Below are 14734 nucleotides of genomic sequence, written 5' to 3' on the forward strand. Positions count from 1 at the left end.
CTGTTTTTAATGTGAGACCAAGCAGTTCTCTTCCTGATATAATCATACATATACATATAAACTATATATAATCATATATATAAATTTTTTGTATATATAAAATCACATATATATCAGGTTAGCATATGTGTATAAACAGGTAGTAGGTATTATAGATAGAGATAGATATTTAGTAATACAAGTATATAAACACTGGAAAATAATTAAAAGCAAGTGTTTCAGGAGCAACTGTTCTGAAAGTCGAATGTCACTCTAGCCCATAAAGTGCCTCTCCAGCAGAGACATCTGTCACCATCCATCACTCAGTCACACGCCTCAACAGCCCGCTCCCTTTCTGATTAGAGATCACAGTTGCTTGAGTTGGCTTACAGAGTGTCATCTGTTTGAATGACAGATGTCTTTGCTGGAGTGGCACTCTGCTTGTTCTTGTTTTGTTTACGAAACAAAGGTTCCTAAAAGGTGCTGAGCTGCCTCTGCACTTAGGGTGAGGCTGCAAGCATCTGTCAAAGGGGAGAGGGTCAGGCGGGGATGTCAAGGACCTGTTTTCTTTCCTCATCACCGTTTTAAAAGAAGAGAGAAATATTCATTCTAATTGTGATTACAAAATGGTATTTCTTCGCACAATTCCCGCAGCCACCTTTGTTTACTTGGCGTGGAATGACTTGTATTGATATTTTTCAGTTCCCCTCTCCTGTCTTTTGACTACAGATAATAACACTTTATTCTCGTTCCCCTTAACAAAAGGCAGCAAAGCAATCCGAAACCGAGTCAATATTTATTCAATAAACGTTAACCAATTCTCACAACGAAACTGATTTCCTGATTATTATTACCATCTTCTATTTCCAAATAATTTCTAGCCTGGGAACTAGCAATATATGACAAGTCAAGATGGGCAGCGAGGAAGTTCCTTGTTGGGAAAAGTTTGGAGGACATCCTCCTAAGCCAGCTGGAATGGGCTTCAGTGGCTTGGCCCCTCCAAGAGCAGAAGCTCCTCTTTTTAGTACTCACGAGAAAATTGAATGAAGACCAGGGGAAAAAAAGAGGGGGTGGGTGTGTGGATTGCTGTTCCGGACAACATGGTAAGACTGAAATGAAACACCTAGGCAGACTTACCGAAGAGCTTGCTGGGAGTGTCCTCGCTGTCATTTGATTCCACGGGCGCAAGCCGGGGCTCATTCAGCTCGCTGTCTGAAGTAGCAGCCTTGTCCTCACCTCTCAACTCTGCATTCATTTCACTCCGCACTGACAGCAAGGGCTTACTGACTTGTCCAGCTATCATTGGATCCTAGGATAGGGGAAGAGTGAAGGGAGGAAAAAAGTGGCAGCTTTAGTGTGCGTGCCCTCTCTCCCTCTCCCTTCCCTTCTCTCTCTTCCACACGCACACTCTCCCTCTCTCCTCTCTCTTATCTCTGGCTGCTCCCGCTGTTATTGCTGGCTGCAGTCAAGTGAAGAGCTATTACAGATCCGAGGAGTTCTCCATTACTCCCCACCCTATTAAAGCTCAACTAGCATGTGAGAGATTCAGGAGGCTTCGGAAGGGAAAACAAACAAACAAAAAACTTCTTTGAAAGCAACCTAACCAACACAGCTTTAATTGTGGGATGTGCTTTTGTGCAAGTGTTTTTACACCTTGTTCTGTCTTTAATGCAGGAAGAAAAAAGAAAGTGCTGGGTTTGTACTTCAGCAACACACTGTAAAGGAAGGCGCACCCTATGGAGGAACCGCGGGCTATTTTAAGAAGCCCTCTCCCTGGGGGACAAGCAATTAAACCCTATCCCCAGAGCAGAGAAAAGAGATAGGGAGAAAAGAGTCCGCAAAATGCTGTCACTGGAATAAAAGCGATTTCTTATGTAAATTTCATAAGCACCCTTAGAAGTTGACTCCAGCGGTCCCAGATTTGGGCTGAAACTAACCTCCAATCAAATGAACATTTCAAAGCAAACAATACACGACAAAGCAGATGAAAATTAGTTTTAACATTTTTAAAGGAATTGGAAAAATACTTACAAACTGTGTTCAATAATTCGGAAACCTAGAGCATCTTACACCCAGAGCATTAAAGGAAAAGAAAACAAATATCTCCAAAACAGGGCAAACTTTTGGCCCCAATAATTTAAATGTGCTTTATCTTCAGCTCATTAGGAGTGCATTTTAGGATCAGAAATATTTTCCAAGTGTAGCCTTTTATTCCATTTGCAAACCCAGATGCACAATATTGTTTTGGCACAAATATCAGATGCAGAAGGAAAGAAAAGCAAGAAGTGCCCTTTTTGCGTTATCTGCGAGCTATTTATTGCCAAGTTCATGCCTAAGTGGTTCCTGAGCAGGAAACAGGTGACCAGCGCAGGGGCAGGTGGGGCCGTATGCTCTCTCGTCCCATCATTACATTGGTTGCGGCACGCCCGTGGTTATTATTTTTTTAATGTATTCATGCCTGAAAAGTGAATTTGATATGACACATGATAATCTATGAAAATGTTAATCAATACAAATAGTTTAAGCTGTCATCAAATGCACTTCTTTAGTCAATACTCATACCACTGAAAACAATGTCACTGTCACCAGAGCTTAATTTGCACAGCACTTAAATATTGGACTCTGTGCATCAATGCACTTCTTCAAATACTGTAGGTAAACACATTTTCTCCCTATTTAAGGCTGAAGCACTCTGCACGCATTTAGCCGAGCTGAATCCTCCCTTTTGAATACCTTGATAGGTCCACTGGAGGGCAAAATTAATACTTAATTGAATCTCACAGTCATCAAAATAATCAATACTTTTTTATTATTTATTCTTTACAGTCTGTTGACTGTTTCAAACCTCTGAGGGAATGGTGGAAAGGATTCATGGCTTTGAAACACTGTCATTTAACAAGGTAATTTTCAGTGGGGCATTAGGGGTTGTGAAACATATAATAAAACAAAAATGGTGGCTTATAATAGGAAGAAAGAAAAGAATTATATTTCTGCCATCTAACAAAACAGGATAAATAAAAAAGCAAGTGCAGAGAGAGAGCGAGAAAGGAGGGGGATGAGGGTGAGAGAAAGACTGGCTTTTGAAGGGTTTTATCATATCAAGAGCAGAGCCGAGCTTTCATAATGCTGACATTTCTCATCCTGACAATCCTAAACAAGTGGAAAGGATGAGATCGCAGATATCATCTTTCATCACATTCCCCAGCTTAAGAACCAACATGACAGCTCCTCTCCCCTTTACACTGTTAATTACTAAATAAAATACTACTCTCTGTCAGCATCAGACTATTGCAGATAGCAACCACAAACATCTCTCCGTTGTTCCCCCCTCTGGAATGGTGATACCTACCTTGAACTCTTTAGAAAATAAATTAGGCTTGTCTCACCATATTGTAAATATTTGAAATATAATCAATGTGGTCGATTCACAGTATTGTCAGCCTAAATTTGCTAGTGATACATTAGCATTTCATAGACTGTGTTTGGTCGCTGAGATTTAGAGTCCTTGAAATTTGGGGGGAAGCAGGCAGAGGGGAAAGGAGACACAAAATTCTCAAATTTCCCCCCAATTTCTTTCCTCTGCATCTAAGAAAGAATGTGCGTTTGGATTCTTCTGATTCAGTTAGTGGAGCAGAGTAGGTAGGGAAGGGAACACTGTTTCACCTCGTGGCTTTGATAGGAACACTCATCACATAAAGCAAAGAGCCCAGGTTTAAATTCTAGCACATTCTTTTTACTTTACAAGATGTTGAATACTCAGTCTTTCTCATCTAAAGGAAGGACTTGTGCCTTCGAGACACAGAGTCTGAGGCCACACTGCTCATTTGAGCACTTTTTAAGGTAGTGTTAATGGTAGATGTGTTTAGAATGACATGCACCCTCATGATAAGCCAAACGTGGTCTTTAGTGTGTCAGTGAATAGCTGGGTAATCTTCAAACAAGAATATCCGGTTTTTGCTTTATTTGTGAGTGGTCAAACTGAATCCCAAATCACACAGAGAAGCTGAAATGCAGCTGCTAAGTTCAAGTGCACTCAAACCTTTAAGATGTTCAGTCTGGTTGATGTATGCAAAGCATGTACTGGCAGATGGTATACATTCACTGACCATTAGCTCTTCTTCTTTAAATTACTTTTATGTACCTCATGCATGGCTAGGTTCCCAACTAGTGTCTCTCAATAACTTGAGCTTGGAAAATTCAGGAGTTTATGATTCAAGTACTCATTTGATTTTTCATCTTAGAAAACACTACGTTTGCCATGATGCAGCTGCAGCCCACATATATATGTGCATGACATGGTTAAACAGGAAACCCCCAGTGAGGCAGGGAGCAGACAGCTTTTAATCACAGCTGCAGCCACTGGGGGGTCCATTTGAAAATGTGTCACAAGCAGTAACCACTGAGTACAGTATAAGTGATGGGGGAGAGCCTCTTTCAAGCAGCACTCAGCTTGGAAGTCATTCTCTCTCTGCCAAAAGCAATGGCAGTCTGTAAAATTCCTTTCTGCCATAGTGAGGGAAGGATTTTCCAATGTGCACCCATATAAGTGCTTGCAGGGATGAAAGAGAGCTGCAACTTCAATACATGCGAGGATCCCTGCAGCAGCAAACAGGAACAGAAATAGCTAGTACAGGCAAAAAATATCAAGTTGGTGAAGAGTTCTTACTAGAAAATCTGAAATTGTTACAGCTACAGTGGAAGAAGCCGGGACTTCTCTACAATTTGTTTATTAGCCCTGATAGAAGAAAGTGACTGGTCCAATATGAATAATGCCAAGTATGTATAAGAATAGGACATGGCATATGTCAGTACAGGACACTCACAGGAGTCATCAGAGACCCAAGAGCCAGATGCTAAGAAAGAAGAAAGGTAGTTTGCATGAACAAAAATCTTACTATGTCCTACAATGGGCTGCAATCAACATCAGAGCTACACAGAAATTATTTAAATTTCCTTTAGATGTTGTTACATAGTAAAAATAGTTCCCATTTATTGAATGCCTTTACCAGATATGTGCTTCAGATATATTTCATGTCACCCAAACTCTACCAGTTATTTACCCCATTTTAGGGTTAAAGGACTGAGACTCAGAGAGGCTGGCTAACTGACTTGTCCCAAAGCCATACAGCTAGCAAGTGCTGGACCTGTATTTTGAATTCCAGTAGACTCATCTCCAAAGATTGACATCTTTTTGTACTGCACAATGGACACAGAATGAAAAGACCAAGGCTCATGGACTCAGGAACTCAGGCGGTTTCCCAGAACTTGAATTATGGACTGTGAAGGGTGTTAAGCCTGGAAAATGGATTCCCAGAGCATTTTGTGTATTCAACCTTCTTCCCTTCAGACTCTAGCAACAAAATACTTCTCAGTCTGACGCTGCTTGGGTGAAATCTGTGGGGCGATGGGTATAGTAAACAGAACATCAGGGAGTGTCAAACACCTAGGACTGCATTCAGGTTCACTCTCTTAATATAAACTTAGCAAATCACTAACCACTTTCATCCTTGGTGTTCTCATCTAGATTATGAAAAGGTTGGAATAAAATAGTATTTCCCAAAGAGCATTCCACAGAACACTTGCCCCAAAAGATACTTTACAATAAAAGGGTTTTGCAATCACACCCACATAGAACATGCAGCAGAAAAGTCTACCAGGACAGTAGCAGATTCAGCTCTGCTTAACCTAACCTTCCCCAAACTGTCTGACCAAGGAAGGCCTTTCCCTTATCACCTTTATTATATTATCTAATGGACCCAGTGCTTCTTGAAACTCATTTTAGAAAGCGCCCCCTTAGATTACAGCTAATGGAAACTAGCTAACATAAGTCAGAGCTCTAATTTTTAACAATTCTGCAATAATAGACTAGGAGGCTGCAACAAGTACACATGTGTTGAGCACTTCTCACATTCTAATAACTTCCACCCAATTAATATGCCTTACAGTTCATTTATATACAATTATATGCAGCTTATTATAAACTAAGTGTTTATACTCTCTCCTCATATACTAGTTCCTGAAAATTTTAATATCCTTTTTCAATAAAGATGTCCTCATGCACTTCTGTTGTAAAACCCTTATTTGAAGAGCAGACATAGGGCACTGTATGAAGGAGGAGAAGTCAACTTGGGCTTTTACCAGGCTGTTAAAAATAATACCAGATAAACTAAGGTATAATTCAGCTAATCGCCTTCAATAATTTAACTAACTGAGTTTTTGTAAGCATAATCATTTTCATTTTATAGTCAGATAAACTAAAGACAGGGAGATTATTAGCTCAGCAAAGCATCCAGGTCCAGTGGCAGCCACGTGATAGAAGTACCGGCGCCCCTCTAAACTGAGCTTGAGCTGAGCCCAGCATATTTTTATGTACGTCCAAACCAACTATGGAGCAGGCAATCAGATGGGCTTTTGGGAAACTGTAAATAAGACAGGCAGGCTTCAAAAATCCAGGAAAACAATTCATTTGGTTGTGAAGAGTCAGGATATGGCAAAGTTATACTCAATAGATCAATAGGAAAATTATATCCATTATAAAGGGAAAAAAATATATTAGATTCTCCTCCCTCTTAAAATGCCACATTTCAATTTAGGAAAAAAGGTGGAAATTATCTACAGCCAATTTAAGATCTAAAGACAGCATCATGTTTTGTATTTAATTTCTCCCACTAAGAAGAGGTAAAACGCTCCAAATCACAAATAATTAAGAGGAAGAAACTAGACCTTCATGGGTTTGGGGAAAAGAAAACTTCAAGTGTGTATTTTGTTACCTTAGTCATTAAGAAAAACAATTTTTATCTTTCTTTTACCAATTACCAAATATTATTAAGTAGGTTAGTTCTCAATATATTTAATGTACTATAGAATGTTTTCTCTCAAAAGTTACAAAGACTTTCATTTTTATCATTAATATTTCCTCCCTCTAACAATACATTTTAAAAACACATCTTTTGACTTTTGAAAATAAGACCATAGTTTATTTTCATGTTTTTTTGCATTGAAGTAAGTGTATATATTATTGTTGAAAAATTTGACAATTAATGATGATCAAAAGACACTAAAAATACTATAAACTTACCCATCACTGATTATTTTATTTTAAGTGTCACTGCCTACACTGCAAACAAAAGTTGTTTTGAGAAAATCAGAAAATCTCACATTTTTAGCAAATAATAAACAGACAGAAATTTACATTATAATGAACTTAATTACAAAGCTTAAACATATATACTGTTGATTTTCACAGCAGAATGTTGATCCCAACCTGTTTTTCCTTCCTTAGCCTGATATGCCCAACTGCTATGTACTTCCCCATCTCTCCACTTTACAGTTAGTGTGACTGAAATTTTACTTAATTCCATAATGAAATAAATGAATATTCTGTGAAAATCAAGAAGGACACTGAAAATCCAAAACAAATGCTGGGCTTGAAGTGTGTAGTCCCAAGGAGGCTCCAGGAGACCTCATGGCTGCTCCCAGATTTAGCACAAAGCACCTGCCTGACCATGAGGAAATCACCATCTCTTCCATCTTGGTTTCCATACCAACATGGCTTTCTATATCTCAAGGGGGATATTGTGAGACTAGAGTGAAGTAATGTACAGATAACGTACATGAATATGTTTTGACAGATAGAAAGTGCCATACAGATAGACCATTTTCCATTGTACCACTTCCCACATTAAGGCGTACAATTGACAGTGGGTTTCTTTTCTCCCCTGCTCTAGTTTGGAAAAAGAGAATATGCTGTAGTGGATGTTTTGGTGTGCCATCCAGATCCCCTTTTTAGGACCAACACACTCATTTCCCAGCCGCTAGGGTTGTTGGCTGACGATAGGTCACAGTTGGGTCCATCCCTAGGACTTGCCTTTGCCTAAAGGGACTGCCTCTCCAAGGTCATGTCCTTTACTCAGGGGCAGCCTACATTTTGCCTTATGGCCTACAAAGCCTAAAGTATTTACTGTCTACCTCTTTACAAAAAAGGTTTTCAGACCCTTGAACCGCACCAATTCCCTTAATCAGTATTCATGTGCCAGAGCTAGCATTTAATCAGAAACACCCTACTCCAGGCTTGGCCCCCACAAACTCTTTAGCTACTTCTGTTCACTGTTCACTGTCCACCACTCCCTCACCCTGCATTTCACTGATTAGTATAATTTGTATTAGAGTTAAATTAATGATTTGATCAGCATTAATGGAGGTTGAAATATGTGTTAGCTAAAATATTTTAGAGACACTCCCCACCCTTATGTGAAACCAGAGAATATTAAGAATCTAGCAAGTCCTGTCATCTATGTACTTGGGGCTAGGAAACGAAGACTTGATCCACAAACCATCCCATGTCCAGTCTTTGGGTCAGAGAGCTCTAGTTGCCTGATGCTGACTGCAAGATGAACAGATCTTGCTTCTAGACTGTTTCTGTATTTGCCTTAATGAACCTTCCATGCAAGTTGTGTAAGTTTCACTGAAAATCAGAATTATGACTTCATCAAGCTTACAGACAGATTGAACAAACTATTTTTGGGATTGTTTGCTAATAAAATTGTACTTGATAATGTATGGCAGCTTTGGGTCTCAGAGCTCATTTTCATCATAACCAGGTAGCAAGACTTTGAGGGTGTAGCAAGCTCTCACCGTTTCTAACTATTACTGACTACCATGGTCTACCAAAAAGAGCCCCATAATTGTGCCTATGATGTTGGTGTAGGCCATCTGCAACCCAGCCCTCTCTACTGGATTATGACCCAGCAGCTAGGTGAACACGGCCTTAGGGGCAGGCTAGCTCATTACAGAGTGAAACAGGGTGTAGAGCCCCTGGTCAGAAGATGCCTTGGGCAAATCACTCTACTTGCTGCCCCTTCCAATTCCTAACACTTTATCTAGCGGATATCTATTAGGTAAATGTCCAGAATCATAGCATAAAATAAGACTGCAAAATATCTGATTTGCTTTGGTGTCAGAGGATGGTATTTCATCTAAGCGTGTGCCTGTGGGCACAGTTTAAGAGTCTCTTGTCTCTTAGTTGAACCTCAGATAAGTATACAATCTCCTGCTCACCTGTCAGTCACCACCTAGGGTCTCTAGCTTTCTCCAAATACCACCATGAGTGCTGCATCCTCTTAACTATGCTTATACTCTAGAGACAACTCCAATTAAAAATGAAAGCATCAGACACAGCTGTAGTTAAACAAAACAAGCAAATAATACAAGAAAAACAGCTCATCAATGCAAATGTGTAGGTTGAAATGACAATAACCAGTCAAACAAGAGTATGCCAGTTCTGGACTTCTACAAAGCATCTCCTCACCTAAATCATCACCTTGAACCTCTCTAACTCTTTGGCCCCAAGAGGTTAAAATGACTGTATGGGTGATGCTTCATGTATACTTATCTGGGAAGAAAGGGAGACACTGGTATTGACAACCTAATAGCTCCATCAATTCAATTTCTGCTGCCTTTGTGAAAAAGCATCAATAAGAGTTCAATCCAGGCTCCTCTGGACCTGGTTCTTTGGTAATGGGGTTATACAGCAGTATCGACGTTGCATTCACATATCCTATATTCATACATTCTTCATAATCTGATGGCTTCAAATAGGCATCAGAATTTAATCAGAATAGAATGCAGATTAAAGTGAATTTGCATTTAGTGATTGAAATGTACCAAGAGAGAAAGAACATCCAATTTCTATCCTAAAAAAAGCTTACTTTCAGCATTTTAGAAATTCTAACAGAGGTACTTAATTAATGTGTGTGTGTGTGTGTGTGTGTGTGTATTTCTGTGTTTATATACAGATAAATAGAAATAGATGATACAGATATACAGATATAAAGTCTCAACACTTGTAACCTTTTGCGAAAGTGGATGACTTAGTTCACAGAATGGGAAGACCTGGTCTCTAGTCTCAGAATTTTCAAACTGAGCACTGAACTGAGAAGCCCTAAGGTTTAGAAGGAGGTGCCTCCAAGGCCTCGGAGGATTGCAGGGGAGGACGGAATGCCCTGTGATTAACACCGTATTGGCTCCTTTCACCCATTTTACATGGCGTTTCCCAGGTCTGCCCATATTACATACTTGTAATGTATCACAGATGCAATAAAATCACAACACTTTTTCTATTGGATAATTGTTTACCTTTCCAAAATATTTAAGTGTTCGATCCTACAGCTGAGGTACTTGAGTTCTTTGCAGGCAGACATGTCTCAGAATTCCCAATACCAGGCATTGTGTCTGATACAAAACAGGCTCTCAATAAATGCGTTTTGATTGATTGCTTGATTGATTTTGAGGAAGGCAGGCAGGCAGGCAGGCAGGAAGGAAGGAAGGAAGGAAGGAAGGAAGGAAGGAAGGAAGGAAAGCTAAGGCAAGGATTGTCCCTAGTTAATACTCATATGTTTAATGTTTTAAAAATACATTTAACTATGTCTAAAAATACACAGTGAAAAACTAAGGCTTCACCTGGCTATTTTGTCTGCCTGGCATGTTCACACATGCACACGGACCCATATTCTGCTTCCAGAAATGGAGATGAGTTTGGTTTTGTGTGATTGTGTTACTTTGTTTCACTAGGACAAAATGGAAGAATTTAACAGCAACACTAAAAGGGAAAAGGAAAGTGTTCTTTGTTGCTGTTGTTTTGTTTTTTCTCCCTGGGACTGAGAATTAGCTCACCCAAGCAAAGGCAGGAGCACTGGAGCTCAGGGGGCCTGGATGAGCGCAGGGCAGCCCCGGATGAGTGCAGGGCCCCTCCACCACCCGCCTAAGCCTAGGGCTCTGTCCCCGCCTTTTGTTCAGCCTGGAAGAGTCTCCTCCTCACCAGGGAGAGCCTGACACCGCTCCTATACAATGCACTCTCCTTCATAATCATTCAGGAGCAGTATCATCTCACACATACAGCATATTAGAAACATAATTTTATTATAAATGTTCTAATTCTATCATTTTTCTCAGAGGCAAATATTCATTTAAATGAATAATACATTAAATATGCGGAGACATCTAATTCTATTCTTCCATCCTGAATAGCAAAGGACACACAGTTGAGGAGAAAAACTTTTATTCGAGAAATATCCAGTTCCCTATAGTTTCCAATTTCCATAAATAAATAGAAAACTCCATTCTGCCCTCTGCTGACAGACTAATATTCCTAAAAATCCAGCTTGAAACCTAATGGTTCCTCAGAACCTTCTAAGTTAGGCCTAAACTTCTGCTTCACACACCACCACCCCCTAGCTCCCCACCCCCAGTCAACCCACGGCATATGGATAGTCACCGCACAGCCGGAGAAAATGCCACGCACATTTTTATAATGATTGTAAACATGCTGAGCTGATTTTCTGGCAGGTGGCAATGAAGTGTCGGGCGTTGCCTGGTCTGCCTTGCACAGAGACCGGCCCTCCCATTGGCCCACAGCCGGCCAATGGGGCCAGGCTCTCCAGGACCTTGCGTGTCGTGTCTGGAGACCCGCAGTGCAAGGGTGCGAACCTGGACCCTGCAGCCAAGAGCCTGTGTGTGCGCGCCTGGGGTCACCTTCTCTTCACTGAAGGGCCCGAGGCAAGGGACTTACTACATCTCTCTGAGCCTCAGTTTCCCTGAATGGAAATGGGAGTAATTATAGTATATGCTTCATGGGATAACTGTGCAGATTACATAAATAGCTCACGAATAGTGCTCAGAATAGGCTAACTGTAGAGTTATTATTATGAGATGCACATATTGCACTTTGTGTGCGACTCTTCTGACAAAGTATGACTGTGCACCCATTTTATTATGGAAAAGCTCCTTAGCCTTCGTCAGGTTTTCAGAAAGATTCATGATCCACTTCCCCATCCCCTCACCACAAAAAAATCAGTAAGTAACCACTGCTGGGGCGCTCAGGAGCCTGTCACCACATCCTCCCACTCCAAATATTAGGACGGTGCTTGGCACATAATAAGCCTTCACTAAATATCCATTGATTTTATTTGAAAAACAAAAACAAGAATCAATATCTATAAATGATGGAAGAAAGGTCAAAAAATAGATTTTTGAAAACTGAATTACTTTGATGTCTTTTGAGAAGAAATTTGCTTTATAAATTTCAAGACCTCATTATTTTAAGAAATAAGTAACTGTCAAGGAGCTGTAAATTCTGTAGAATTATATCCCTGAAATAACAATATCTGGCTTTTAATTTTCCAAGGTTCATGTGTTCATGCTCTCTAAAGGAACCATTCTATTTCTGTTCAAAAGGCCATTGCCTAATTGATTTCACTAATACGTGTTTTCCTTTCCTTTGCTCTCAAACTCCAATAGCACGCGCTAGACACTGATAATGTGGTTTGCTGCGTTGCTACTTCCTGTCCTTTCTAACAATCCGGGCAGCTTTCTCTCCGCCAACACCAGCTCCTGTGGCGTTTTCCTCTCATTTTCTGCCATGGCTACGCCTGGCCCCAGCTGCTCCCTTTCCCTCCCTCTCCTGTAATCCACTCTCCTTTAATATTCCAAGGGTGACCCTTGACTGTCCTTTGAATGCAGCTCCAATTCAAAAGGCTTCTGAGCTTTTAAACTGAGCAGAGATAACATAATTCCAAGGAGATGGGGTTGGGGAGAGAGGGAGAATGTGATTGGAAAGATTAGCTAAATCTTCTCATTCCTGGGGATTTGGTCTCTCACAAATACATGAACTAGGAGGTTCGTTTTTTATGGGTTCTCCCCACCCAATCAGCTATCTTATTAATCCTTATTAAAAATATTTTGTTTCCAACCCAAACTATAAAAAGCTACTTAACTAAATATTTCTTTGAATCTCTAGTCTTCGAAATTAAGGGCATTTTAAAACAAGGCTTGCTTTTATTCATATTTATTTTTGTCCTCTTTAGTTTGCATGATTGGGGAAGGCTCTGAGTCAGGATCTACTTAAAACAAAACGGACACAATTCAACAAATATTTATTGACCATTCATCCTGTATAAGGTGTTGTGCTATGGGGTATGGAGAATGTAAGGATCAAGAAACATTTGCTACCATCAAAAATGTCACCATCTGGTAGATGTCAGTAAAGGAAAGGGGTTATTCAGCATCTTCTATGAGTCTAGTGCACTGTTTCACAGATCTATCCTTTTCTTGGCACCCCTTACCTCCCCTTCTTGTAAAATGCCAATGTATACTGAACATGTGTGTCACGCATGTGCACACACTAACACAACACCCTTTCTCCAAAGCACTGTTTTAGCATCATTGCCGATGCTAATGAATAAACATGTTCCTCCTCCCAGGGAGTTTTAACTGGTTTTTCTAGACTTAATTTCTTATTTTAGGGAGCTGGTCTGCAACTGATGACCCAATGTGTGACTCAAAAGTCACACACTAAAACAAAGTATCAACACAGCCATCCACAGGATCACGGGCCCTCAAAGACTGCATTGCCAAATGCAGCAGATGAAGCAGCTGAGTTACTAGTTGGTCACAGAGTATTTTTAAAGAATTGCTTCCCTAATATCCTCAAGCACCTACAGTAATGAGAATGGGTAATATGTTGTCAAGAGGAAAACAGACGTGTTTTAACAAATCAGTAAGGCACACACATAAAAACAAATGTGCTAAAGTCTCTATAAACAATTGGTTCCTTTCAGTGGGTTGAGAAGCCTCCATCTATCCCCATCTCCACCCCTCCACCATTAATTTGCTTAAACTAAAGCTTTCATAGATTAAAAACAGACCATTTCAACTCAATGCTAGCTGAATTATCCCAAGTCTGACTATGTTAAGCTGGCCCATCCCAATGACAAGTGTATCAGTGTCCCAGGAAGGCTCAATCTCCAGGGCTGGAATGCAGCTTCATACACAATCCCCTTTAATTGCATTCTGCTGAGCTTCTGCATGATTTGTCCACATGCGCATGCATATTGCCTGAAAAGTTCTGTTTCCTGCACAGAACAAATGAGAAAGGGACCATTGCTGGGTCTTCCTACTTCCTCACGACTCAGGCTAGGAGGGCCCAGCCTGCTCTCCTCCAGGCCCAGGAACAGACGAGCCCTGCTGGAAGCCTGTGGGAATGCACTGGCCTGCAAAGCTTGTTCTTGGCTTTAGGACCTTGAGGGGGCCACCTGTGGGCACTCATTTCCTTAGCATGTCAAGCAAAACTCTAATCAAACCTGCAGAATACTTAGTTAAAAAAAACCCCGCAAGAAATTATCTTTTCAATTAAAAGCAAATGGAAAAGTAAATTCAAATAAGCATTGAGATAAACTAGGAAACAAATTCTGAAGTCTTTGAAATAAAAATAGATACAGTCAATTATGATAGATTTTTAAAAATTACGTTTTTTAAATCCAGTGGAAAACAGTTTGATTTGTTTTTGCACAAGGATTATTGGAGATTTTTCCCCCTTAATTAACTTTGATATTGGGACTGTTTTTAATGCTATTTATTCATTAATTCAACAAATACACATTGAGTATTGTATGCCACCCATACATGCCACCCACTCAGCAAGGTGATAGGAGCACGTCATTGAACAAGTGCAGGCCTTCCTGCAACTGAAATGACAGTGGAAAGATCAAATACCAAGTTAAAAAATACATAAAGCAGAAACCCTTAAAAATTCAATGCAAAATTGATTGAAAACAGCATTATGAGAAATATTAACACAAGTTGATCAAATTTAGCTAGACCAAAGAGTCACAAAGTAGATGACATAAATTTTAATTTTAAATGTCTGCTTTATATAAACTCAGAACATATTAACTTATAAATTTAGAACATATTTTGTTTT

The 14734-nt window shown here is 40.0% G+C and overlaps 1 protein-coding gene across 1 annotated transcript in view; it reads right to left on the bottom strand.

Moving 5' to 3' along the window:
- The window catches only part of POU6F2 (POU class 6 homeobox 2), a 444250-nt gene that overhangs the window by 386961 nt on the left and 42555 nt on the right, over positions 1–14734 (bottom strand). Inside the window, exon 2 of the mRNA XM_019653830.1 lies at positions 1117–1288. Coding sequence (XP_019509375.1) covers positions 1117–1288 — 172 coding nt within the window. The remainder of the gene's footprint in view (positions 1–1116; positions 1289–14734) is intronic.

Source organism: Hipposideros armiger, unplaced genomic scaffold (assembly GCF_001890085.2).
Source record: "Hipposideros armiger isolate ML-2016 unplaced genomic scaffold, ASM189008v1 scaffold_208, whole genome shotgun sequence".
Classification (NCBI taxonomy): Eukaryota; Metazoa; Chordata; class Mammalia; order Chiroptera; family Hipposideridae; genus Hipposideros; species Hipposideros armiger.